General features: G+C 43.4%; 2 protein-coding genes across 4 annotated transcripts in view; one reads left to right on the top strand and one right to left on the bottom strand.

The window, feature by feature from the left end:
• Window positions 1-954: 954 nt before the first annotated feature.
• Window positions 955-13263, bottom strand: abhd5a (abhydrolase domain containing 5, lysophosphatidic acid acyltransferase a). Its single transcript, XM_030749896.1, has 8 exons — window positions 13117-13263; window positions 12597-12677; window positions 9359-9444; window positions 7716-8091; window positions 6222-6376; window positions 5541-5652; window positions 5186-5372; window positions 955-1598 (listed from the first exon to the last, which is right to left on the bottom strand). Exons 1-8 carry the CDS (start codon window positions 13146-13148, stop codon window positions 1509-1511), a joined length of 1119 nt encoding a protein of 372 aa, XP_030605756.1. The 5' UTR covers window positions 13149-13263; the 3' UTR covers window positions 955-1508.
• Window positions 13264-13275: 12 nt separating this feature from the next.
• The window catches only part of ano10a (anoctamin 10a), a 36058-nt gene continuing 27843 nt past the window's right edge, over window positions 13276-21490 (top strand). For 2 of the 3 annotated variants that reach the window (XM_030749893.1, XM_030749895.1), the window contains exons 1-5: window positions 13333-13392; window positions 18250-18299; window positions 19424-19580; window positions 19740-19937; window positions 20573-20707. In XM_030749893.1, coding sequence (XP_030605753.1) covers window positions 19445-19580; window positions 19740-19937; window positions 20573-20707 — 469 coding nt within the window. In that variant the 5' untranslated portion in view covers window positions 13333-13392; window positions 18250-18299; window positions 19424-19444. Of the gene's footprint in view, window positions 13393-18249; window positions 18300-19423; window positions 19581-19739; window positions 19938-20572; window positions 20708-21490 lie in introns of all 3 variants that reach the window. The other variant, XM_030749894.1, reaches the window with a different exon arrangement.

Below are 21490 nucleotides of genomic sequence, written 5' to 3'. Positions count from 1 at the left end.
TGGCCATAGGGCCTCATTTCCACAGATTCAAGCCACTAAGCTGGAGCTCTCCACTGTTTGTGCCCTGTTGGTGCATTCTGCAATGAAATTATCTGCCAAAGACGACGGCCTGTCTTACAGTACAGACCATCCAAAACCTTTGGGCTTCCCTTTTGGTGAGAGAAATTCTAGTATTTTATTAGTCTCTTACTTTAATTAGAAGGTACATGTCCCTGTCTGTTCCAGCCATACAGTTTATGGATGCAACTTGATAATGTTAACTGATGACTAAACCCTCCACTCCCCGTTCTGAATATGATTATTTATAGTGTTAAGAAAAAACAAACAATAAAACAAAAGAAAAAAAAAAAAAAAAGGTGGTGGTGGTGACCAAAATCCAGAGCCCCAAATCAGTGGTTGAGGTCATGGTGGCTACATCTGTCTTTTAAACATAGTATATACTGCCTGCATTAAATGATACACTCCATAATACACTCTGTATTATTAATAAAGCTACTTTCAGCTGCTCCCTTATTCACAAGGGGTCACCACAGCAGATAACTCCATGTCTCTGATTCAGCAGGTTTTATTTCTCACACTGGACGGCCTTCCTGACACAAGCCCAAAGGGATTTCTGTCTCCTCCTGGGATCTTTCACTTGATGGGTACAAGGTCAAACCACCACGCTATGCAGCCACCTCAGTCTCTGTATAAATAGATATCTAAAGAGAGCAGTCAAAAACATACAAGGGTGATACACCAGCTACAGAGGGTACACAGGGTTTATAGTGAGATTCACAATTACTGCAGATGAAGTGACCACTTGAGTTTGAAAGGGAAGCACATTAACAGGATGCATTCATCTAAAAGCTCTTCCTGCTGCTGATGCAGTGGTACTGTGTCCTCAGGTCTATTTTTTCTGCATCTGTATCACATGGGGAAAAAAAAAAAAAAAAAACCACACACCACAGGCTAAACCCCACAAAGGGAACAGCAAATATATGACACTGTAATCGAGCTTCCTGAATACCGATCGTGCCTCAGACAGAGCTCACTCAAAACAACTGTATCATCATTATTAGTCATAACTGCAGCTGCTATTATGTATATCAAACTAGTAAAAATATCGCTATTCTTCTACAAAAATAGAAAATCATTTTATCTCTGTAGTTTTTACATGATTAAAAGCTATTAAAAAATAATTCACCTGCAAAGTTAACAAACAGCAGCAGCACTTCTCTGTGCTGTAAAATGAGCATGTGATGCAGGCCAGCAGGCCCTGAGCAGTGATGTCATCACTCACCAAGTTTGTAAGAATAGGACTGACTCACTGGTCAGATGACAAAGTGTACTTCATCATGTGTTCATGTGTGACTCAAAGCAGATCACCGTTCACTTTGCAATATTTTTAATGTACAAACACTTATTTTTATTCCTTGGGAAAGTGGGATCCTGGGGTTCCACAGCAGCTGGCAGAGTGATGTGTCCCCCACCCCCCCAGAGTTCAATATCCGAGCTCGTCTCTGCCTTCAGTCCACTTTGTCACATACGTCCAAGAGCCTGTGGTTGAAGTCCTCGGGGTGGTCGGCATAGGCGTAGTGTCCGGCTCCACGGATCATCTACACGGAGAAACGAGGAAGAGAAGAAAAGCGGCTGATTAAAAATGACGGGAACTACATGAAGGCGTGTCGTAAAAGGAGGTCATGGTTTTAATGAGGAGGGCTGTGTCTCTGCTTTATAGCCTTCATTAAACAAAGATGGAAAGGAACATTCACACCATGCATCAACCACTTACACTTCAAACCTCCGTGCAGTCAATTCTGCAGGTTTTCCTGGCAGAAAACAGACCTTTGCTGGGTGAGTATGCACATAAGCATGATTGGGCCACATACAGTTAAAGCACTATCATTTTTTTTTTCCCCACTTAACAGAATGCCTGTCATGTTTGGCAATTTATTAACTATATATTTGAAACTTAAGTAAATTAAACTTACATAAACACACAAAGTCACAGTCCTTAGTTCAGTGATTTTCCTTTGAAGGATCAAAATGTGGGTGCAACATTTTTACATGCAGTCAAAACCTCTGACTTCAGTGTTCTGACTTTTCCTTGGTTTGCACCGTCTCTAGTTTTTGAAACTGACATTTTCCCCATTAATCTGCACTCATTAATACCACATTAAGAAGTGAAAACAACTTCATTTTGTGTTAATGAGAATTTCTTTGCATATCTCACTAATATGTCTGTTCTGCACCTGTCTTTGACAGCTGTTCCTCAAACTTGGCAAAATAAATGAGCAGCTCTAAGTCCCAAACCCTCACCTCGACGCTTAAATAATCCTAATGCTGGCATTAACTGTAAAACCAGGTCTGACGACAAACAGTTTTTGAACCATGATGGCCTGATTAGTGGCCTTAAGCCCTGTGTGCTCAGTTTAATCAGAGAGGCTTAGAAGCACAGCAGGTCATCTACCAATTGAAAAGTTGGTGGTTCGATTCCTGACTCTTACAGCCCACCTGCCAAAAGTGTCTTTCAGCAAGATACTGCCTTGCTGGTGACACTGTTGGTGATTTATTCAATATCCAAGGCACACTTAACCAACATGGCTATCCACAGCATTCTGCAGCAACATGCCATCCATCTGGTTACAGCTTAGTGGGACCATCATTTGCTCTTCCAACAGGACAATGACCCCAAACACACCTCCAGGCTCTGTAAGGGCTATTTGACCAAGAAAGAGGGTGCTGCTTCAGATGACCTGACCTCCACAATCACCCGATCTAAACCCAACTGACAGTTTGGGATGAGAGGGACCGCAGAGTGAAGGCAAAGCAGCCAACAAGTGCTCAGCACCTCTGAGAACTCCTTCAACAGTGCTGGAAAACCATTTCAGGTGATGTGTCTGTGCAGGTTCTCAGTCATCCAGGTCATAGTAGTCTCTGGAGCTTGAAGAAAAAAAAAAACAAAACAAAAACAAGAAGAAGTCCAGTCGCCCTTTTTTTCAAGCTCCAGAGACATTTCAGGTGATGACCTCATGAAGCTGACAGAGTACAGAGAGAGAGCAAAGCTGTGATCAAAGCAAAAGAAGAAGAATCTAAACTAACACACACTCTGGTTTGTTTAACACTTCTGAGTTTACTCATGTGTTCCTTCAGCATCTGGATGACTTCAGTATTAATTTACAATGTAGGAAAAATAAATAAATAAAAACACTGAATGAGAAGGTGTGTCCAAGCTTTTGACTGGTGTTGTAAATAAAATATAAAAATATATATATAAATAAATTGCAACATAAATACATTATAAATGAAACAAATACTGTACTGTATAAATACTGTATATAGCGCTGAATCACAACAGTTGCCTCAAGGCGCTTTGTATTGTGGGTAAAGACTCTACAATAATACAGAGAAAACCCAACAGTCAAAACGACCCCCTATGAGCAAGCACTTGGTGACAGTGGGAAGGAAAAACTCTTTTAACAGGAAGAAACCTCCAGCAGAACCAGGCTCAGGGAGGGGCAGTCATCTGCCACAACCAGCTGGGGCTGAGGGGGGTTAGCCAGGGATTAATAATAACTAATGACTAAATGCAGAGTGGGGTATAAATAGAGTAAAAAAAGAAGTGAATGAAGTAGATACAGTGCATCATGGGAATCCCCCAGCAGCCTAGGCCTACTACAGCATAACTAAGGGATGGTTCAGTGTCACCTGATCCAGCCCTAACTATAAGCTTTATCATAAAGGAAAGTTGTAAACCTAATCTTAAAAATAGAGAGGGTGTCTGTCTCCCAAATCTCCCATATCCTATTTTGACTTTGGGACTTCCAGGTCATACTCGGCACAGATGTTCCTGTATACTATACCAGCCACTTGGTTATGGTGCTCCATGTATGCCCTGCCTGCTAGCATCTTGCACCCTGTTGCTATGTGTTGGATTGTCTCAGGGGCATCTCTGCACAGCCTGCACCTGGGGTCTTGCCTGGTGTAGTTGACCCCAGCCTCTATTGATCTTGTACTCAGAGCTTGTTCCTGTGCTGCCATGATTAGTGCATCTGTGCTGTCTTTCAGTCCAGCCATTGGTAGGATTTTTCAAGATCAGCCACTTCTTCTATCTGCCGGTGGTACATGCTGTGCAGACGTATGTCCTTCCATGATGATTCCTGGATTTGCTCTTCTTTCTCGAGTTTCTGCTGCCTGAGGTACTCACTAAACACATGATCCTTTGTGCCATCTTCCTGATGTATTCATTGATCTTCATTGTTTCATCTAGGACAGTGGTTCTGACACTCACTACTCCTCGGCCACCTTCCTTCTGCTTAGTGTACAGTCTCAGGGTGCTGGATTTGGGCTGAAACCCTCCATGCATGGTAAGGAGCTTTATTGTCTTGGTGTCAGTGGCTTCAATCTCCTCCTTTGGCCAGCTTATTATCCCAGCAGGTATCTGACGACCAGGTATCTGGTTCTTCCCATTCAGCTGACTCTTCAGGACTTGCCTACTCTCTGCAGGTATTTGGAGGCAGCAGCTTTCCTAGTGGCCTCTTCATGGTCCCCATTTGCCTGTGGGATTCCAAGGTACTTGTAGCTGTCCTCAATGTCTGCAATGTTGCCTTCTGGTAGTGCAATCCCCTCAGTTCTAACAACCTTCCCGCTCTTTGTTACCATATGACTACACTTCCCTAGTCCGAATGAATTCCAGTGTCATGGCTGTAGATCCATGTGGTGGATCAGTGAATCGATGTCTTGTTCCCTCCTTGTATAGAGTTTGATGTCATCCATGTAAAAGAGGTGGAACAGCTTAGGTACTGCGCAGGACCCTCAAGCTCCCAGGCCTCTGGTGGAGGACCTGAGCTTGGGAGGATAAAGATCGCCCACAGGGTGAGTGGGAATTTTTTTTTTTTTTTTTTATGTAAATAAAGGACATAATTTAACAGGATTTCTACAGGACGATCTAAAATAGCTGTTCCAGTGAAGTGAATGATGATCTTGAAGGAAAGATCATCCAAATTTCCTGATTTTCACAGACACTATCCTGATATTTTTTATGCCTTGTACTTTAGGATTTGTGGTTCAATTGTCAGAATGGGGAGCAGAGGAATTTGGGAACTTGAGCAGCATCAATTACAGATGTCAGTGCAGCACACACAAGGCAAAGAGAGCAGAGACACAAAGACTAAAGTGAAGGAAGTCCCTTCCATGTACTTACTATGATCTCTACGTGAGAGCGTGGCCTCATCTTCTTGACGGTGAAGCCTGAGATGCTGTCTATGCTGGAGCGGGAGCCATAAATGATGGAGATGGGAATATCAGGATGCAGCTGGTCAATCCTTTGCAGCATTGGCCTCTTTGCACAGCCACATGGCCCAGTCATATTCTTAAAAGCTGTTTCCCCACTGTGGCAATACAAGGAAAAAAAATAATCAATGCACATGACAGAAACTGGTGAGGACAAAATGTAATACTGGGTGGTAAAACGTGGATGAGAGCAGAAAAGGTGATGAATAAATTGCTTTCGTGGCAGTTTTTGATACAAGCGGCACTAACACAAAAGAAAGAAAGACCTGGGGCTTTGCACGTTCAGGTGGTAAATGTACTCTGACACGGTGTTGTCACTGAACAAGGAGGAGAACTTCTTCTTGAAGTCGGGTCTCAGGGTCTGCACCAGAGTGGGACCTGCAGGGAACCAAACACTTAGATGTCAGAAGCAAACATGTAGCCATTAAGAGACGAGGCCTATTCATTAGATTTTACATGATCAGTAATAATGGGGGAGGGTTGGAGGCACAAAGAACCCAGGTCTTCATTTCTCTTCAAAGTCAAGGCAAAAAACATGACAAATCTATTTGATATGATCATCATAACACGTGCTTTAATAAGCAGTTAAACTAGTTTTATGGACTTTAGAGAGCATTAGCTGTGATACTGCAATATTAAAGTAATTTGAAACCACCCCCCCAATTTCACACTGCATATATTTTCACTTATTGTCTCCAAATGTCAGACACTATTTAGCATCCCTGTATCCTCTCATTTCCATTCTTCTCATTTAAAAATAAAGTGGTTAAATATAACTTAATAAAGTGCTTATTATTTCGGTTATTTTTTATACTCCTTTAGTTGTGCTGCTCTCATTTGCGCAGCTCTGCTTTCCCCCCCCTATGCTGGTGTGCCACAGCACATCCCAATTTCCAATGGATTATTAAGCTGGTCTATTAGTTTGCACCTTCATGCTCCAGTCTTACCCAGCGGTCCTACCAGTCGCAGACTGGCCAGGGGGTTGAAGGGGCTGAACATGGCACTGAGAGCTTTGATCCACACGGGGATGAGCTGGTCTGAGTCGGATGTTTCCGGACGGTCAGGGAAACCCCAGGGCTCCACCAGGACAACGTGCTTCACTCTGTAAGTCGGACACCGAAGAAAAAAAAAAACAGTTCACCTGCTCTTTAGTTTACAGACCTACAAAGTGGAGGAATCACAGGAATCAGGCAAGCTCTATTATTATGACCTCAACCTGTGAATCATGCAAAGTGACTCCAGTAGAGCCCAAAAATATGGAGAACGATGTGAAAACCAGCTGTGGGCGGCAAATACAACAGGTCACATTAAAGCTGGGGTGACGTTCACATGAGACCGGCAGCTGTGATGGACTGTGCACAGGTACAGAGAGTGGTGATTGCTGTGCTGCCCAATATGAATAAAACCAAAAAAAAAAAAAAACACGAATAATGAGCACAGTCCAGTGAGCACGGGTGAGTGTGTCCAAACTTTTGACTGGTACTGTATGTCCCTGATCAAGAGCATCTCAAGTTAGAACTTAAAGACCATTTGGAATGCTGAGATAACAGTAAGAAGGCAGGAAGAGGGAATTTTCAGTGTTACTGATGAAGGAGGGTGATAAGGGATTGAGGACATTTTATCAGAAGCCGCTTAGGGAGCGCCGGGTGTGCGCTGGAAGCTCTGAGCTGGAGATGCAGCTAAAGGAGATGATTCAGGAGAGATAGTCTGTAGTGGGAGGAGAGAGGTTTGGAGGACACTGTTGTTATCACAAGCTGCCAGCACCTTAAGGCACACCACTACAACTGTATCCTGTACTCATGCTGGCGTGTTTTGCTACAATCATGTTAACAGCGAAAGGGCAGAATCATTATTCAAAAACAGCGTTCACTGCAGAGCCTGGGTTTTTTCCTGCTCCTGGGCAGGTTCCACTTCATTTGTTCCATTTACAGCAGCGATGACAGGATTATTCAAATGTATTACAATTCAGTTTTTATAGAGCAGTCAACACTCTGCCCACTTACAGACCTCTTCTGGGGCTTTCAGCTGGAACACACTGCTTTCCTTTGCAGATCTGACCTCCAACCTGCTCTTTGGGGCAGCAAATGAGACTATTTTATACACCTAACTAACAGCTGCCTGATGTGCATGCTGTTGATAACTAATTATTGTTGCGTCAACTGAACAAGGCCAATATTCACTCCTTCCAGCTCAATTTTTAGTGTCCATCATCTCCTGCTGAATGCTCCACTGTATTCTCTCCAACAGTATCTGCCTGTGTTTACGCTGAGCCAGCTGGTGTAAAGTGACTTTAAGGCCCAAACACTGCTGGAGACCGAGGCCTTTTCTTTATTACACCAAATGCAATTCATATCACAGAGATCAGAACCAAAGGATAACAGGCCCCATTAAATACTACATTACTACAGTTAGACAGGAGAAATCCCAGAATCTGCACCCACCTGCCTGGAAACTGAATGGAGTATGACAGAGCAAGGAATCCTCCCAGATTGTGGCCAAGTAGTATCATGGACTCCAAACCCACACTGGCCCTCCACTCCTCTATGGACTCGACAAACTGTTCCTCTGCTTCTGCCGCATCGGTGGGGAACACAGGTCTGGTGCTCTGGCCGAAACCCAGTAAGTCTAGTGCAAAGACCGGCCGCTGCTGGGAGAGCTCATCCAGATTCTGAGCCCAGAGTCCCACGCCACCTCCAAAGCCATGCATCAGAACTATGGGGGTTTTATCTTTAACATGGTCACTGCAAAAGGACAAGGTCCATAACAGATTGCCGTTGGAGATGGGTACGAACTCTTTAGTAAAAGCAGTGCTGACATCTGAAAAAGGAAGGGCAAGGAAAAGAGGAGAGTCTCGAGATTAGAGAGAATATGATCAACCTTCAGGATTATTTCAGCTTAAAGGACACGAAAGTTAGCCAAATATTCCATCTTTCTGGTTAAACCAACCAGTTATTCTTGTTTTGTTTTTTCCTCTTACACTAATGCACAAAACCAGTACAACACGATGCTTCTTCATTAGTGAACTTGAGCAGAATTTGTGTTACTTTATTCGTACAAAGTCACATGTAAGTCAAACCCGATGTTGCCTTACTTTGACACATCCTCTACCAACTGCAGTTGGAAAAATACATATTTTGTGTTTTAACATTCACTTATAAGTGAAGTACATTTTGCGTACATGTAACATATGCAGTTCTTTTCCTGTCGATGGGCACTGACAGGCTCTGTACAAATCCATCCATCCATCCACCTTCTTAACTGCTTTCCTAATTTAGGATCACTGTCACCTGCAGCTGATTACATACAATCAAAAACCCGCAGTCATGGGGAGAGCATCCAGACTACACGGAACAGCCCAGCTGACCAGGAGCTTTGAACTCACAACCTTTTTGCTGTGAGGCGATTGTCCTAGCCACTGCAGCAGTGCACCACTTGATTTGTAAATTCCTGTTCTACTGTGGTTAATGTTCTTTAATTATTGTCACAGTATTTTACAGAAAAAAGTTGTCTAGTGAAACCCTAATAGGACCGTGCTCTGCACATCTAATCTGCCTTTAGACTTTGACTCATGAAGGTCATGTTAAAAAAAGTATTTATGAACAGTTTTGTAATCATTCGCTCTACTAAACTTCTAAACTACTAAACTGCTAAAACTTCTAAGCTGTTTGCAGGTTCACATGAAAAATATATATTTTCCAAGTAATCTCAGACTTTCAGACCCAAGTGTAGCTGCAGTTTTTATTCATATTTACAGCAGTTATTTGTCTATAGGGATCTCTTGGTTGGCCTGGGAACACCTCGGTAAAGAGCTAGAGGAGTCGGCTGGGGGGGCGAGAGGTCAGGGTTTCTCTGCTCAGGCTATTGTCCCCACCCCCCCAATGACACGGCCTGGATAAGCAGGAGAAAATGGATGGATGGATGGATGGAGGTAAAGCACAGAACGGGTTGTGCACCAGTTCAGTAGGTGTTGAGCATGAGTGAGTGACCACAGCCTGCACTCACTTTGGCACACTGTACAAAAAGTAATGGGATGTTTTAAATATTAAAATGCACTGAGAGTCAGCAGAGCTCGGTTCATCCTTACATTGCAGCATCTTCTCCTCTGAAGCTTGGAGCTGGATCTTTGACGTGGGACACCACGATGGCAGCCAGTTGGGAATCCAGCACCACCTACATGCAAAAAAAGTCTGAAGTACAGGCAGCTGTAGGGCTAAGGTTCATAACCCCCAGCTGACCAGATTATTATTGTATGGCTCTCGCTTTCCTCATTTCTTTTCTTTCCACCACTCAAACTGCTTTTTGACACACGTTCAGAGTCAGATTTACAAACAGGTTGAGCAGCAAGACATTTTGGACAATTTGATGCTCCCAACTTTGTGGGAACAGTTTGGGGATGGCCCCTTCCTGTTCCAACATGACTGCACACCAGTGCACAAAGCAGCTCCATAAAGACATGGATGAGCCAGTTTGGTGTGGAAGAACTTGACTGGCCTGTACAGAGTCCTGACCTCAACCTGACAGAACACCTTTGGGATGAATTAGAGCGGAGACTGAGAGCCAGGCCTTCTCTCCAACATCAGTGTCTGACCTCACTTGGTCAGACACTCCTTGGATGCCAAAGAATATTGTGCTGCCCTTTTCATCGACCTTTCAAGGTGTTTCACACTGTAGATCATTTTATCCTTTGTCAGAAGCTTTTAGCATACTGTCGGCTGATCATCAGCAGTGTACAGCACAGTGGTCTGTCATCAGATTATCTGAAAAATCACAAACGTGTGCCACAAGGCTCAATTTTAGGACCAACTCTGTTTTCAATTAATGTTAATAATGTGGGTCAGAATCTCCCCGTTTACATTTTGGTGCTGATAACACTGGTTTTATTGTCACTGCAGTTTGCATTTCAGTCTGACCTGCTACAATGTATATTAATTTTAAACCAAGGCCGCGCTGTTTGCAAGCACAAAGGTGCAACAAATGCTCCGCTCTCTAAGGACTACAATAAAAGGCACAGCCACAGTGTTTGGAGAAGCTTATAAATATCTTGGGATTCCACTGGGTGACAAGCTTTCCTTTAAGTTACATATTGAGCATGTCTTAAAAATGTTTAAGATAAAGTTAGGATTTTTCTTTAGAAATCGCTCGTTTCTCTGCGGCTGCAAGAAAATGTCTTGTTGTAAGCTCCTCTCGCCCTCTGTTGGACCACGGGGATGTTATCACCAGTGTCCCGTCAGGTTGGACAGAAGCAGGCAAAAAGGCCTTCTCTTACTCAGCACCTTCAGCTTGGAATCAGCTACAGCAGGAACTGAAACGGTCTAGTTTGACCTCATCAGCAGTCTTTAAATATATTTTAATCATCTTTGGAAAATTGTTCCTGTTTTTACTTTTATATTAGCTTTAATTATTTTGTGTTTGTCTGTCTGCAACTGTATGTTCAAACAGGTCTCTCTTGAAAATGAGGCCATCTGTCTCAATGAGATGACCTGTATAAAAACCATTCCTGTTTTGGAGGTTGTCTCACTGGTGCCCCTCTAGTGCACCTGTTGGTAATATCATGAACACCAAAGCAGCTGAAACTGATTAACAACCTCCGCTGCTACTTACCGACCGCATCAATGTCCCAGAAGTTTCACTGAAGCTAAACTCTGCTTAAAAAAAAATGTTCCTTTAAAGATTGTTCAAGACCACTCAAAACAATTAATCTCTTAACCACCAGAGTGTCTGCAGCTGACAGAATAAAAACAAGACTTTCAGGAGTAACTTAGGTTCTGAGTTTTGGTTTAAACGTTTTCACTGATTCTTTTATTTACTGCATGTTTTGAGCACAGATTCCCTGCTGGGAGTATTTTCTATGTGCAGCTAGCACCTTACTAAAAACCACTGAATGAAGCACAAACTGTGCGTCGTGCTGTCACAGAAATCTGCGTGTATTGATCTGGTGATTTAGAAAATGCTTTTATACTTGATTCTAATCAGCTGCTTCTGTTTGCTGCTGGAAGTGCTGTTGAGTCAGTGAGGTTAATTTCACTTTGACCTGACAAACTAAAGCAGTTTCCACTTTATGAGACTGTGACTGTGACCTTTAATGTTTACAGAGCACACTCACCGATAAATGATGACCTTAAACTCAAATGTATATTTTACTGCTCTGTGGGCTAAAACACCAGATCAACAATTTCCTGCAGCCTTCACTGTGCTTTTTACAACACTTTGACTTTATGTTCTTTAGAGATTTTAAAATCACTGTTTGATAACATTTTCTGAAGTAGGTGGCACCCACAGGGATCATTTTGTGTGGAAGAGAAATCACACGACCTATGAAACGCCCCTTTTAGAGTGTCCCAACCTTTTCATGAGCAGGGGGGAACCCTGGGTTAACTTATCCAGCTGACCTGATCTCCAGTGTTAAGATAAATGAAAACCCCATGCTTTACAGTTAGAATGAGGCATCTATGCTGATATGCAGCCTGACTTTTCACCAAACAGTTTCTCTGAGCACTGCCTGGTCTGACCTTGCTGTGAATTCAGTGGGACATCCACTCCTGAGAGGACTGGCAGCTGTCGAGTTCCTCATTTCAAACACTGCAGTAAGATGTGAAGAAATGCAGCGAAGTGTTCAGCCTTCTAACAGAAGGCGTAACTAAACTACAGACGGGTGTGACTAAACGTCTAAACGACTGTTTATTGTGAAAGCGTCACATCTCATGACTGCGCGATCAGCTGCTCCGTGTGGGAAAGCACAACTTTTAATTTCACTGCTGCCTCTGAGACATTTAGTCAGTGTGATTTAAAGGAAAGAACAAACAGTGTGCAAAGCACATGTTTAATCTCCTTAGATAAGTTGAAAATACTTCAGTGACAATTCACTTTCTGTGAAATGCAAACCTTACGTGACATGTGGAAATGTCAAAACAGTTGTAGAGCTAAAGTGAGCTAAATTAATTAGTCAATTATCAGAACATTAATCTCTAAATATTTTAATTGTTTGTAGCTACTGAAAAGGGCAACTTCAATTCGTGTGTGTGTGTGTAGGCTTTTATTTTTATAAAATAACTCTTTAGTTTGGGCCCAACTTTGAAATATAAAAGTGTGTTTATGCCATATGAAAATTGTGCTTCTTGTGTGCCTGTGTCGGGCAGGCTGGTGCAGCCTCCTGTGCAGGAGTTTGCAGAGATGCTGAGCAGGAAGAGGTCCTTCTATTTTTCAGCCAAATTCAGACACAAAGTCTCAATGATATCTGTAAAAACCACGTGTCTGTCAAACAGCGCTGCACCTGCACCTGTGTCAGGGCTCAGTGGCGTCAGCGCGTGGGTCTAAAGTGTTACCTTATTGTTTTATCCACGTAGCCCCACACGGTGTTGGCCAGCCCGTGAACACCAGCAGCAGACAGCACTCTCTGCAGGACTCTGGAGATATAAAGGAAAGGGCGCATGAGGGCAAAGGACAGGGACCGGCTGGCAGGATGGCCGCTCTCTCCGTTAAATTATCCGGTACCCGCGATGACTTTAAGTTTACAGCTGGACCGAAGTTTACGTAAAACCAGTTTCAGTAAAACAAGCATGACAGCTCACCGACCGGGCGTTAAAATCACAAATCACCGCCCTGAAAAGATTTGACACGGCCCTGCTCGAGCTGCCTCATGTAGAACAGCTGTTTATTTAAAAAATTCCCAGTAATGAATTGATGAGGGCGGCCGCTGTCTCTGCAGCCAGCCTGAGTTCCTGAGGACAGCTGGACAGCAGCACGGCTGTGCCCAGGAAGACGGCTTTTTGATCCGGTATCAGTCACTGCCCGTTAAATGCTAAGCTATCATTACTGTGGACGAAGGTTAGCAGAAATACTCACCCTATGCTCTCTGGCTCTACCTGCTCAGCCATACCGCAACAAACCCTGAGACGCTCCTCGCGATCACGTGGCTCTGACGTAGTTACCGAGCTTTGATTTATAGCTTCAGACGACTGAGACGAGCGGCGCTTTGTTGCTGCTACCGCTACGATGTATCCCCGCTCACCGCAGTGTCGGCTTTCTTCTTTGTTGCATAAAACAAGCGCATCCAACGGAAGTACTGCGGAAGTGGTCTTTCTGTCAGATCTAAACGTCGCTGTGTAGCAGAGGGTGTTGGTAAGTAGTTAAATTACAATGTGTTGTTAATGTAACACATAAGTTGGGCACATAAATGTAACACGGAGTGCTTTTCGTGAGCGGACAGCTCTCCTTTGTGGAGGAATCATGCAGCTCATGAAGTGCTCGGAACTATCCTTAACATCATTTATATCGTGCTAAACTTATTGTTCAAGTCTTAAATTTGATGAAGATGGGTATTCATGCACATTTAACCTGTACTGTGAAAGATAAATGTCGAAAAAAGTTTAATTTGTAGTACTTGAGCCGCCCCCTCCTTTCCTTATGTTTTCCGAGGAAAGTGGGACATCGGTGCAGTGATTACTGTGCAGAGGTAAGCGGAAGTACAGCGTGTGAGTCAGTGTTTGCTGTGACCACCTTTATCCTTCAGCACAGCCTGAACTCCCGGAGGCAGCTTGCTGTCATTTTCTTCAGCAGGAATCACTCTCCAGGCTTCTTGAAGGACACCCAAAGATGTCTCTGTCTTTTGGCAGTGTGGCATCATCTTCCGGCTCTGGGGAGGCCAATCAATGACTGATGACTGTGCTTTTTGGCATTCATAATTCCATCAGTTTGGACAGCACCACTGCAGCCCAAGCAGAGCCTCCACCATGTTTCACAGAGGGGTGCAGACACTCACAGTTGGACCTCCGATGACCTCCTCCTTAGATATTGATGACAATTTGAACCAAAAACTTCGTTTGTTTACAGGGGTCAGGACAGAGGGCCATATTTCCATTGAACTCTAGAAAGGCACTCAGAGGTATCACCATATGGGGGCCATTAAAAATAATTAAAGCAGTGAGAAGGGCCTGTTTTATCCACTATCCAGGTGGATAGTTAGTTTTTGGTATCACCTGAATAACTTCTCCAAAGCATCTGTTTTGTGTTGAAGAGCTAGCAGCTGAAGTTGGACCCGGCTGTACTTTTGTGTGCAGCAAGTCAGTCTAACATTTGTTTGGGGCGCCTGGTTACAATCGAAAGTTAAAAGAGCAGGGTCACACATCTGAGGACATTTCAGCACACTTCCTAGTAAAACGCTGCTCCGTAGTGGTGAAGGTTTTAGTTAAATTTGCAGAGGGTAATTACAAAAACTGTCTTTTAAGGAAAGTGATCCATATCTGCACCATAAACAGTAGGTGTGGAAGTATCTTAAACCTGCATTCTTTTTAATGGCCACCAGGGGGCGATCCCTGCTGTTGCAAAAAGACTTGTGGTCCTGTAGAAGACTGTGGGGCCGGCAGGGGCGGCTCGGCCCTCTGGAAACTCTTTCCAGATCATTTCATGGGCTCCTTCACTTGCTTTTGGTCAGTTTGAATTAAATGACACTTTGGTCATTGACATGTCAGAAAGGAAGATTATCGAGGATTGGGTAATGACTTGTGATTGACACGTTGAGTCTCACAGTCAGATCCATGCCTCAGCTGTCACATCGTGTTTTAAAACACCAAGACGGAGATGGAAAACACTTTGCTTCAGGTTTCATAACAGGACTGTGCAATGGCTGATGTCACAATGGCTACGACTTCTATACTGCCTACAGGATTTTGTGTAATCGTGCAGCATCCAAATGAAAGCAAGAGCAAGAATGCAGTCACAGTGACTACTGACTCTGAGCTCCTTGCTGAAAGCCACTGAGAACAAAGAGACGTTACAAACACTGCATTTCAATATTTGTTTAATCACGAAGCAAAAATGATGATGTAAAATACTAACATAGCTGCCTTAATTTTTTTCTTTTACAAAATGTGACATTGTCAGCATGAAGGATGGGGTTTGCTTTGTAACTGCACATGTTTCACTGCTCAGTAATAAAGCAGAAATAATCCTCCCTTCATCAGCGCTTACCTGTGTTATAAAATGAAAGCACTTAGCGATGCTAATCCCTAACAGAAAGATATTATAAGTAAATTTAACAGGTTACGGCGTTTGAATTTTAAAAAACATTAATTCAAGGCTCTGCACACCTACACAGGTGTTCTCACTTAAAGCTGATTAATCGTCTGCACAGGCTGGAGTGAAAATGATGTGATTTAATACACACACACACACACACACACACACACACACACACACACACACACACACAGAAGAAAGCGGATGGATGGATATATCTAAAAGTTGAGGTGTGTGAGATCAGTTGAAAGTTCGAGTGTTACCTGTTAAACTGCGAACCTTTAAGCCTGACTACCCTAACCCTGTTCATAGGCCAAAAATCACATGTTCCAATAGCATAAGCTCAGGGTACCTGTTATCATCGATGACAAATGGTTATAACTAATAGTGTTAACATGTTTATGTGCTTGCATTCTTCTCCCCTCCCTTTGTTTCTTCATTGCCACTTATATGACCCATTACTGCAACCTGTAGATCAGCCATATAGCATAGGGCACTGCATCATTTTGTGTGTGTGTGTGTGTGTGTGTGTGTGTGTGTGTGTGTGTGTGTGTGTGTGTGTGTGTGTGTGTGTGTGTGTGTGTGTGTGTGTGTGTGTGTGTGTGTGTGTGTGTATGCAGGACAAAATATGCAGCCAGTCATAGAAAATGGCTAAAGGTCCACAGGGAGCCTTTAAGTAGTTTGTACATAGCCAGTCAGTCCCCATAAGACCTGCAGAACTACAGAGAGAGAGACTGTGAAAATGAAACAGTGCTGTTTGAATGCCATTTCATTTGGTGTTGGAGTTCACTTTTGCACCTCTAACAGTAATATCTCGACATAATTGGCCACCAAATAAGAAAAAAATCCTAAATTATTCAAGGCAATGGGATCGTACTGAGGGGAATATTAGTGTTACGCTGGGTCAAGACTGTTTGGCATCACATTTGTAACTTATTACGTACCCCACTGAGGTCAGTTTTCAACATGCAGGGTGGTACAGGGTACACCCTGTACAGGTTGCCAGCCTGTCTCAGGGTGAAACCTATAACAGATATGTTAAATGCGTAGAATGATTTTGAGCTCAAGAATATAGAATACAATGTGACCAAACACATACCTTAATAAGGCCAAAAAAACACTAATTTAAAATCAAAATAAATTCAGGTTTAGTTGAAACACAGCTGATATCAGTTTTATTTACTCGTTAGCTGCCAGTAGAGGGTGGTACCTCTGTGGGACTTTCTTTGGAGAGTTCAGGGGGATACGGCCCTCTGCCCTGACCTCTGTAATCAGACTGAATGAAACATTAAGTCCATTTTGTAAATTTTGTTCATCCTGAGTGTCAGGAGGATTATCACAGACTTCTCATTGGCTAACAATTTGTGAGAACAGGACTTCACAAACCAATTTTGACACTGCCATAGCTGTGTGGCTCTTTTCCTGAACCTGACCGAGTCATTTCAGCATCTGAAAGTCACCAAACAGGGACTGACAGTTAAACGTCAAAAACTAAGGAGAACAAAAGTCTAAAAGTAGCAGTGCTGTGAGGGATGATAACGTGAGTGATCTGTGTTCTGGCTGGATTTTACTGTCGAGCACTTCCTTACACAAATGATGCTAAAGTGACGCTCAGGGATGAGTGTGTAAAGCTTTGGAGGGACAATGTTTTCTAAGTTCTTTGAGCCCCAGCGTAGGGAGGCCCTTGAAAAGCCTTGAATTAAAAGGTTGTTTCTGTCTGCAGTTCTGACAAAAACAACAACAACAGTAATATTGATAATACAAACAGAACTGAGACTGCTTCCTGCATCAATGGTAGCATTTTAAAGCACTTTATGTGCAGTGTTTCACAAGTGGCACCACATCAGACAGCTACAGTGTTTAGGTTTAAAAATGCTTGTCATCCCAAAGTGGCACTAGATGTGCTCAGTAACCTACACTGACTTTTTACATCTCTTCAGTCCAGGTATTTAGGCCGGTTGACCAGTTTGTCAGTGGTATTTGCTGGATATACAACAATAGAGGGAATTAAAGAGAGTGGGGGCAGGGGGGTACTGAGGCTGTCTGTTGAGGGGCCCAGATTTCTGTGCTGTGTTCAGAGTTTATTATGTTGATATTTCAGAGTATTGTAGCACTGCCAATGATGGCTCCATTTTCTTAAATAAAAGCATGAATCAGATGGTTTTCAGTGCTACCCTGACCTGTGCTCATACAGTCAGGCTCAGGTTTCCATTTGTACATAATAAATCTGAAAATCTGATTTGCATCATAGACTCTCCTGTTAAAATGCCCTACTTTACAGTACTAGAAAGGTTATGTCGGTTTTTGATAACTCATCTGCCTGATAATGGAGTTGCTCTGATTGACAGGTGCTGGGACACAGGGGGCGGAGCCTATGCTCAGCATTGTTATTATGTCTCTCGGAGCATTTTGAATTATCTGGTTAATATCACGGGTTACTGTGCGGCACACACATTTGTGCTTCAGTTTGAGTGAAATTCTAGTCTTTGATTAGTCTGTTATTTAGCACTAATTAGCTGACATGCGCACATGTGCTCCTCTGGCTTTTCAGGCTGTCTTTATATTGTTTGGTTTGGATCAATTTAGCACATTCTTGTTCAACCTTCCCTGAATTTTTCCCAGGAAGTGTACTACTATTTTTATATATATATATATATATATATATATATATATATATATATATATATATATATATATATATATATATATATAATTGTTATAAGTTGCTAATATTTTGGTGCGTCGCTCCAAATTCACTTGCATGTTAGTCAAAAATTGAGTCTATTTAAAGAGAAACTGGCGTTTGTAAAGCCTAAAGCCAGCGCAGAGGGATCACTGATCCCAGCCAGGAGTGGAGCACGGGTGGGTGTGACAGCTGAAGTTTGCTGCTCCCTGCCCTCCGTGACGTGGAGGTCCGCGGGGTGCAGCAGGCTTCAGACTCGCTCTTACTGTTCACGACAGATGAGCTGAGCGCGGTTCCCGAGCAAGAACAGCTTCCTGCAAACATCTGGGTGAGTGTTGTGCTGCCACGACACACACACACACACACACACACACACACACACACACACACACACACACACACACGCAGACATACTCAAACCTGTGGAGTGGCAGTCTGCGTGTCAGGGTTCCTTTCCCCACAGGCCCCTCCCCCTTTGGGTACAGCAGGTCGCTCAGCTGTTTCTGTCGCTGGATGTGCCCTGCTCTCCTTACAGTTTAGACATGCAGGCTCCCGCAGTAATGCTTAGAGTACCGCAGTAGACCTAGTAGTACTGATTCCACCAGTTCTGAGTATTTCGTTTTAATGCAGGGAGGTCACGGGTCAGACAGCGGCTTTGGCACGCCTTGTGTAAACCTGTTTGAGTCCTTCCGTGGCTTTAACTGTGATTTCTTTACCGGTTCTGGGTCAACATCCCTATGATTCAAACAGCATTTCACACAGTCCATCTTATACACACATTCTGAATTTGGTATAGCACACAACAGCGCCCCCAGTGACCCTAAAGTGATAAAACAGACCATCTAAGTGTCCTCAAAAAGTCTTAAGACCCGTTACTACCACAAGAACAGACTATATTAATGTTTTCATACTTTACCTGAGTAGGATTATGACTTTTCCTTAAATATGCTAATGTTTTAGCAACACATTTGTCCTTAAAGGACCTAAAGTTAAAGTACTCATCATGCACAATGACATACATGATATCAGTACATGTGTACATCAGTTTAATGTGACAGTTTGAATTAGATCTATTAAAGCATCATATATTAGTAGATTTGTAAAGACTCTCACACTGGTCTTAAGTTCAATGTGGATGGGTCCTAATTTTTTAGTCAGTACTTTCCAGCACACAGTTCTTCAGTTTCAGCTCCCTCTGCACATTTAGGTTTGCATTAAGTTCAAACTGTAACAGTAGGTCTGTGAGCTGCATAAGCTGATTTAACAGCACAGAAGAAGAATTGTAAAGAAGTCCCTGATGAATAATCCCAGCAGCAGGTTGCAGTATACTGATGGAAACTGTCTTGGTGGTCAAAGCTGGTGGGTGGAAGTGCTTCCTACTGTGCTGTATTTGACAGTCAGCAGGATATCAGGACAACGGCGACCTTTCTGTTTTCTTTTCATGTCACGCAGTTGTCCGGGGAGGGGGAGACGATGCTGCGGGAGCCGTCAGTAGACAGCAGCGGCTCCAGGTTCACCCCTCTGGTGGTGCTGGAGCTGACCTCAGACGCCAAGGAGGAGGCCATCGCCTGGCTGCTGAGCCGGATAAGAGACCGGGAACAGAATGGAGGTGTGGAAGTTCATCTTTTATTCAGTGCAGTTCAGTTTTATTAATTTAGCACCAAATCACAACAAATAGCTGCCTCAGGGTGCTTTACGCTGTAAGTTAAGACCCTACAATAATTCATTAACAATTGCGTGCTATTATTGATCCTGTCATTTCTCCCAGGTGCTGAGCTGCTGGTGGAGCAGCTGGGACCTGGAGTCGGGGCGGAGGAGAAGGAAAACCCCAACATGTTTCTGGTGGGGGCCTCAGTGCAGAGGCTGCTCTGTGGTGCTGAGAGTCTGGGCCTCTTTAAGGAGTACAATGATGGGTCCATGCGGGCCTTCACCTACGCCAACAAGCACAACTTCAAAGATTTTACAGGTACCGTCTGTCGTTTAGTTAGTGAACGTTTATGCTTTAGAAGAGCCTCTTTGTGCCAGCACGATGCACGGGGTTAAACAGGATCAAATAACACTTCCTAATTTAACTGGTTCAGTTTCTTTTGTTTAAATGTGATGATAACCAAACCCTGTATTGATTTATTAAAGCTGAGAGCCTGTTCATTCAACTTCGTCCCCCCCCCCCCCAATGCTGATTAGATGATGTCAGAATATTAAAAATCACCTCTTTTACAATAATAAGTGTTTATCAGGGAAACAGCAGCCCACAGTAACCCACAGTCTGATCAGCAGTGAGTTCTTCCAGCCCACAGCAGTGCTCTACAGAGCAGGTCCAACATAGCCAGGCTTTTTTTTGTTTGTGTGTGTTGGCTGGTTTGATAAAACTTTTGACCCCAGTCAGATGTGACTGCTATCATAACCATATTTAGCAGCTTTCCATGGTAACTCAGACAGAAAAAGGAGGCATTCGATGCATCATTTGATTCTTCAACACTAATTTCAAACCGAGGGTCAGCTGTGATGACGGTCAGCTCAGTTTGATTGACTGCCCTCGCTGTGACAGCCTGTGAGCACGTGTCTTTGTTGTGAGTGTTACTGTCTGCTGTGTCTCTCCAGGGGATGGAGACAGCTTCCTCAGTACGGCTGAGTGTCAGTGCATCATCAAGCATGAGCTGGACACACTGCGAGCCAGAGATGAGACCCATGTACCAGGATACGCCCAGGCCAAGCTCTACCCTGGGAAATCTATCAGTGAGTCTGTGTTCACAGCTCAGTCTGGTTCAGATGAGCTTCTCGCTGATCAGCTCGCTGATGTGTGTCACTCACAGGAGCAGACAAACCTGTTTCACCAGGTTACTTTATCCATCCATCAACTTCTAGTACATCACAGTACTGTAAATTTACCAGCTTAATTTCCAGGAAACTCTTATATATTAGTACTTGTAGACATCCCAGAATAAAATACCCTGTACTACTGAGAGTAAAACTAAAACCCTTAAAATGTTTCATTTAAATCTGACTACATTTACTGTTTTCATTTGGTCTGATGGACAGAGAGCCCCACTTTAGATTCTCACTCATCCCTCCCCAACGCTGATGAAACATATGATGAAGTGTTGCTGTCTATATTTGAACTATCCGAAAGACCAGTTTATAACAGTATTAGCCACAACAGCCACTGCAGAGTAAAGTTTTATTAGATGATAGTCAGATTAGACTGTTTTGCACAGCTGCTGTGGTGCATTCATGCTAACTGACAGCTGATTTAGAGAGTTTTTGTAGTAGTAATGCTAGCAGACTGAACCCAGCCTGTGTCCCCCACCAATGCCTCTGTAGCACCCCCCACACACACACACACATACACCCCTCCTGTCTTGCTCTCTCTGTGGCTGCAGTATGGAAACAATAAATATGCAAATGTAGTGAAAGAGTCCCAAAGAGAGATAAGGAAGCAATGAACTTGCAGTGAAGATAGGCTGCCTCTATTCAACGCCTGTGTTTGACAAATCATGTTAAAGTAGAATGTAATTATTT

This window comes from Archocentrus centrarchus, chromosome 16, assembly GCF_007364275.1.
Source record: "Archocentrus centrarchus isolate MPI-CPG fArcCen1 chromosome 16, fArcCen1, whole genome shotgun sequence".
NCBI lineage: Eukaryota > Metazoa > Chordata > Actinopteri > Cichliformes > Cichlidae > Archocentrus > Archocentrus centrarchus.
Note: the sequence above shows the minus strand (reverse complement) of the source record. Positions and strands in the feature narration are given on the sequence as shown.

Excerpts from the sequence above, each read along its gene's own strand:
- abhd5a (XM_030749896.1), bottom strand. The coding sequence starts at position 13,148 with ATGGCTGAGCAGGTAGAGCCAGAGAGCATAGG. Across the intron at positions 9,445-12,596 it reads TACGTGGATAAAACAATAAG|GTGGTGCTGGATTCCCAACT; the intron begins GTAACACTTTAG and ends TTTTGCATGTAG. Across the intron at positions 5,373-5,540 it reads CTGAACGTGCAAAGCCCCAG|TGGGGAAACAGCTTTTAAGA; the intron begins GTCTTTCTTTCT and ends GTATTGCCACAG.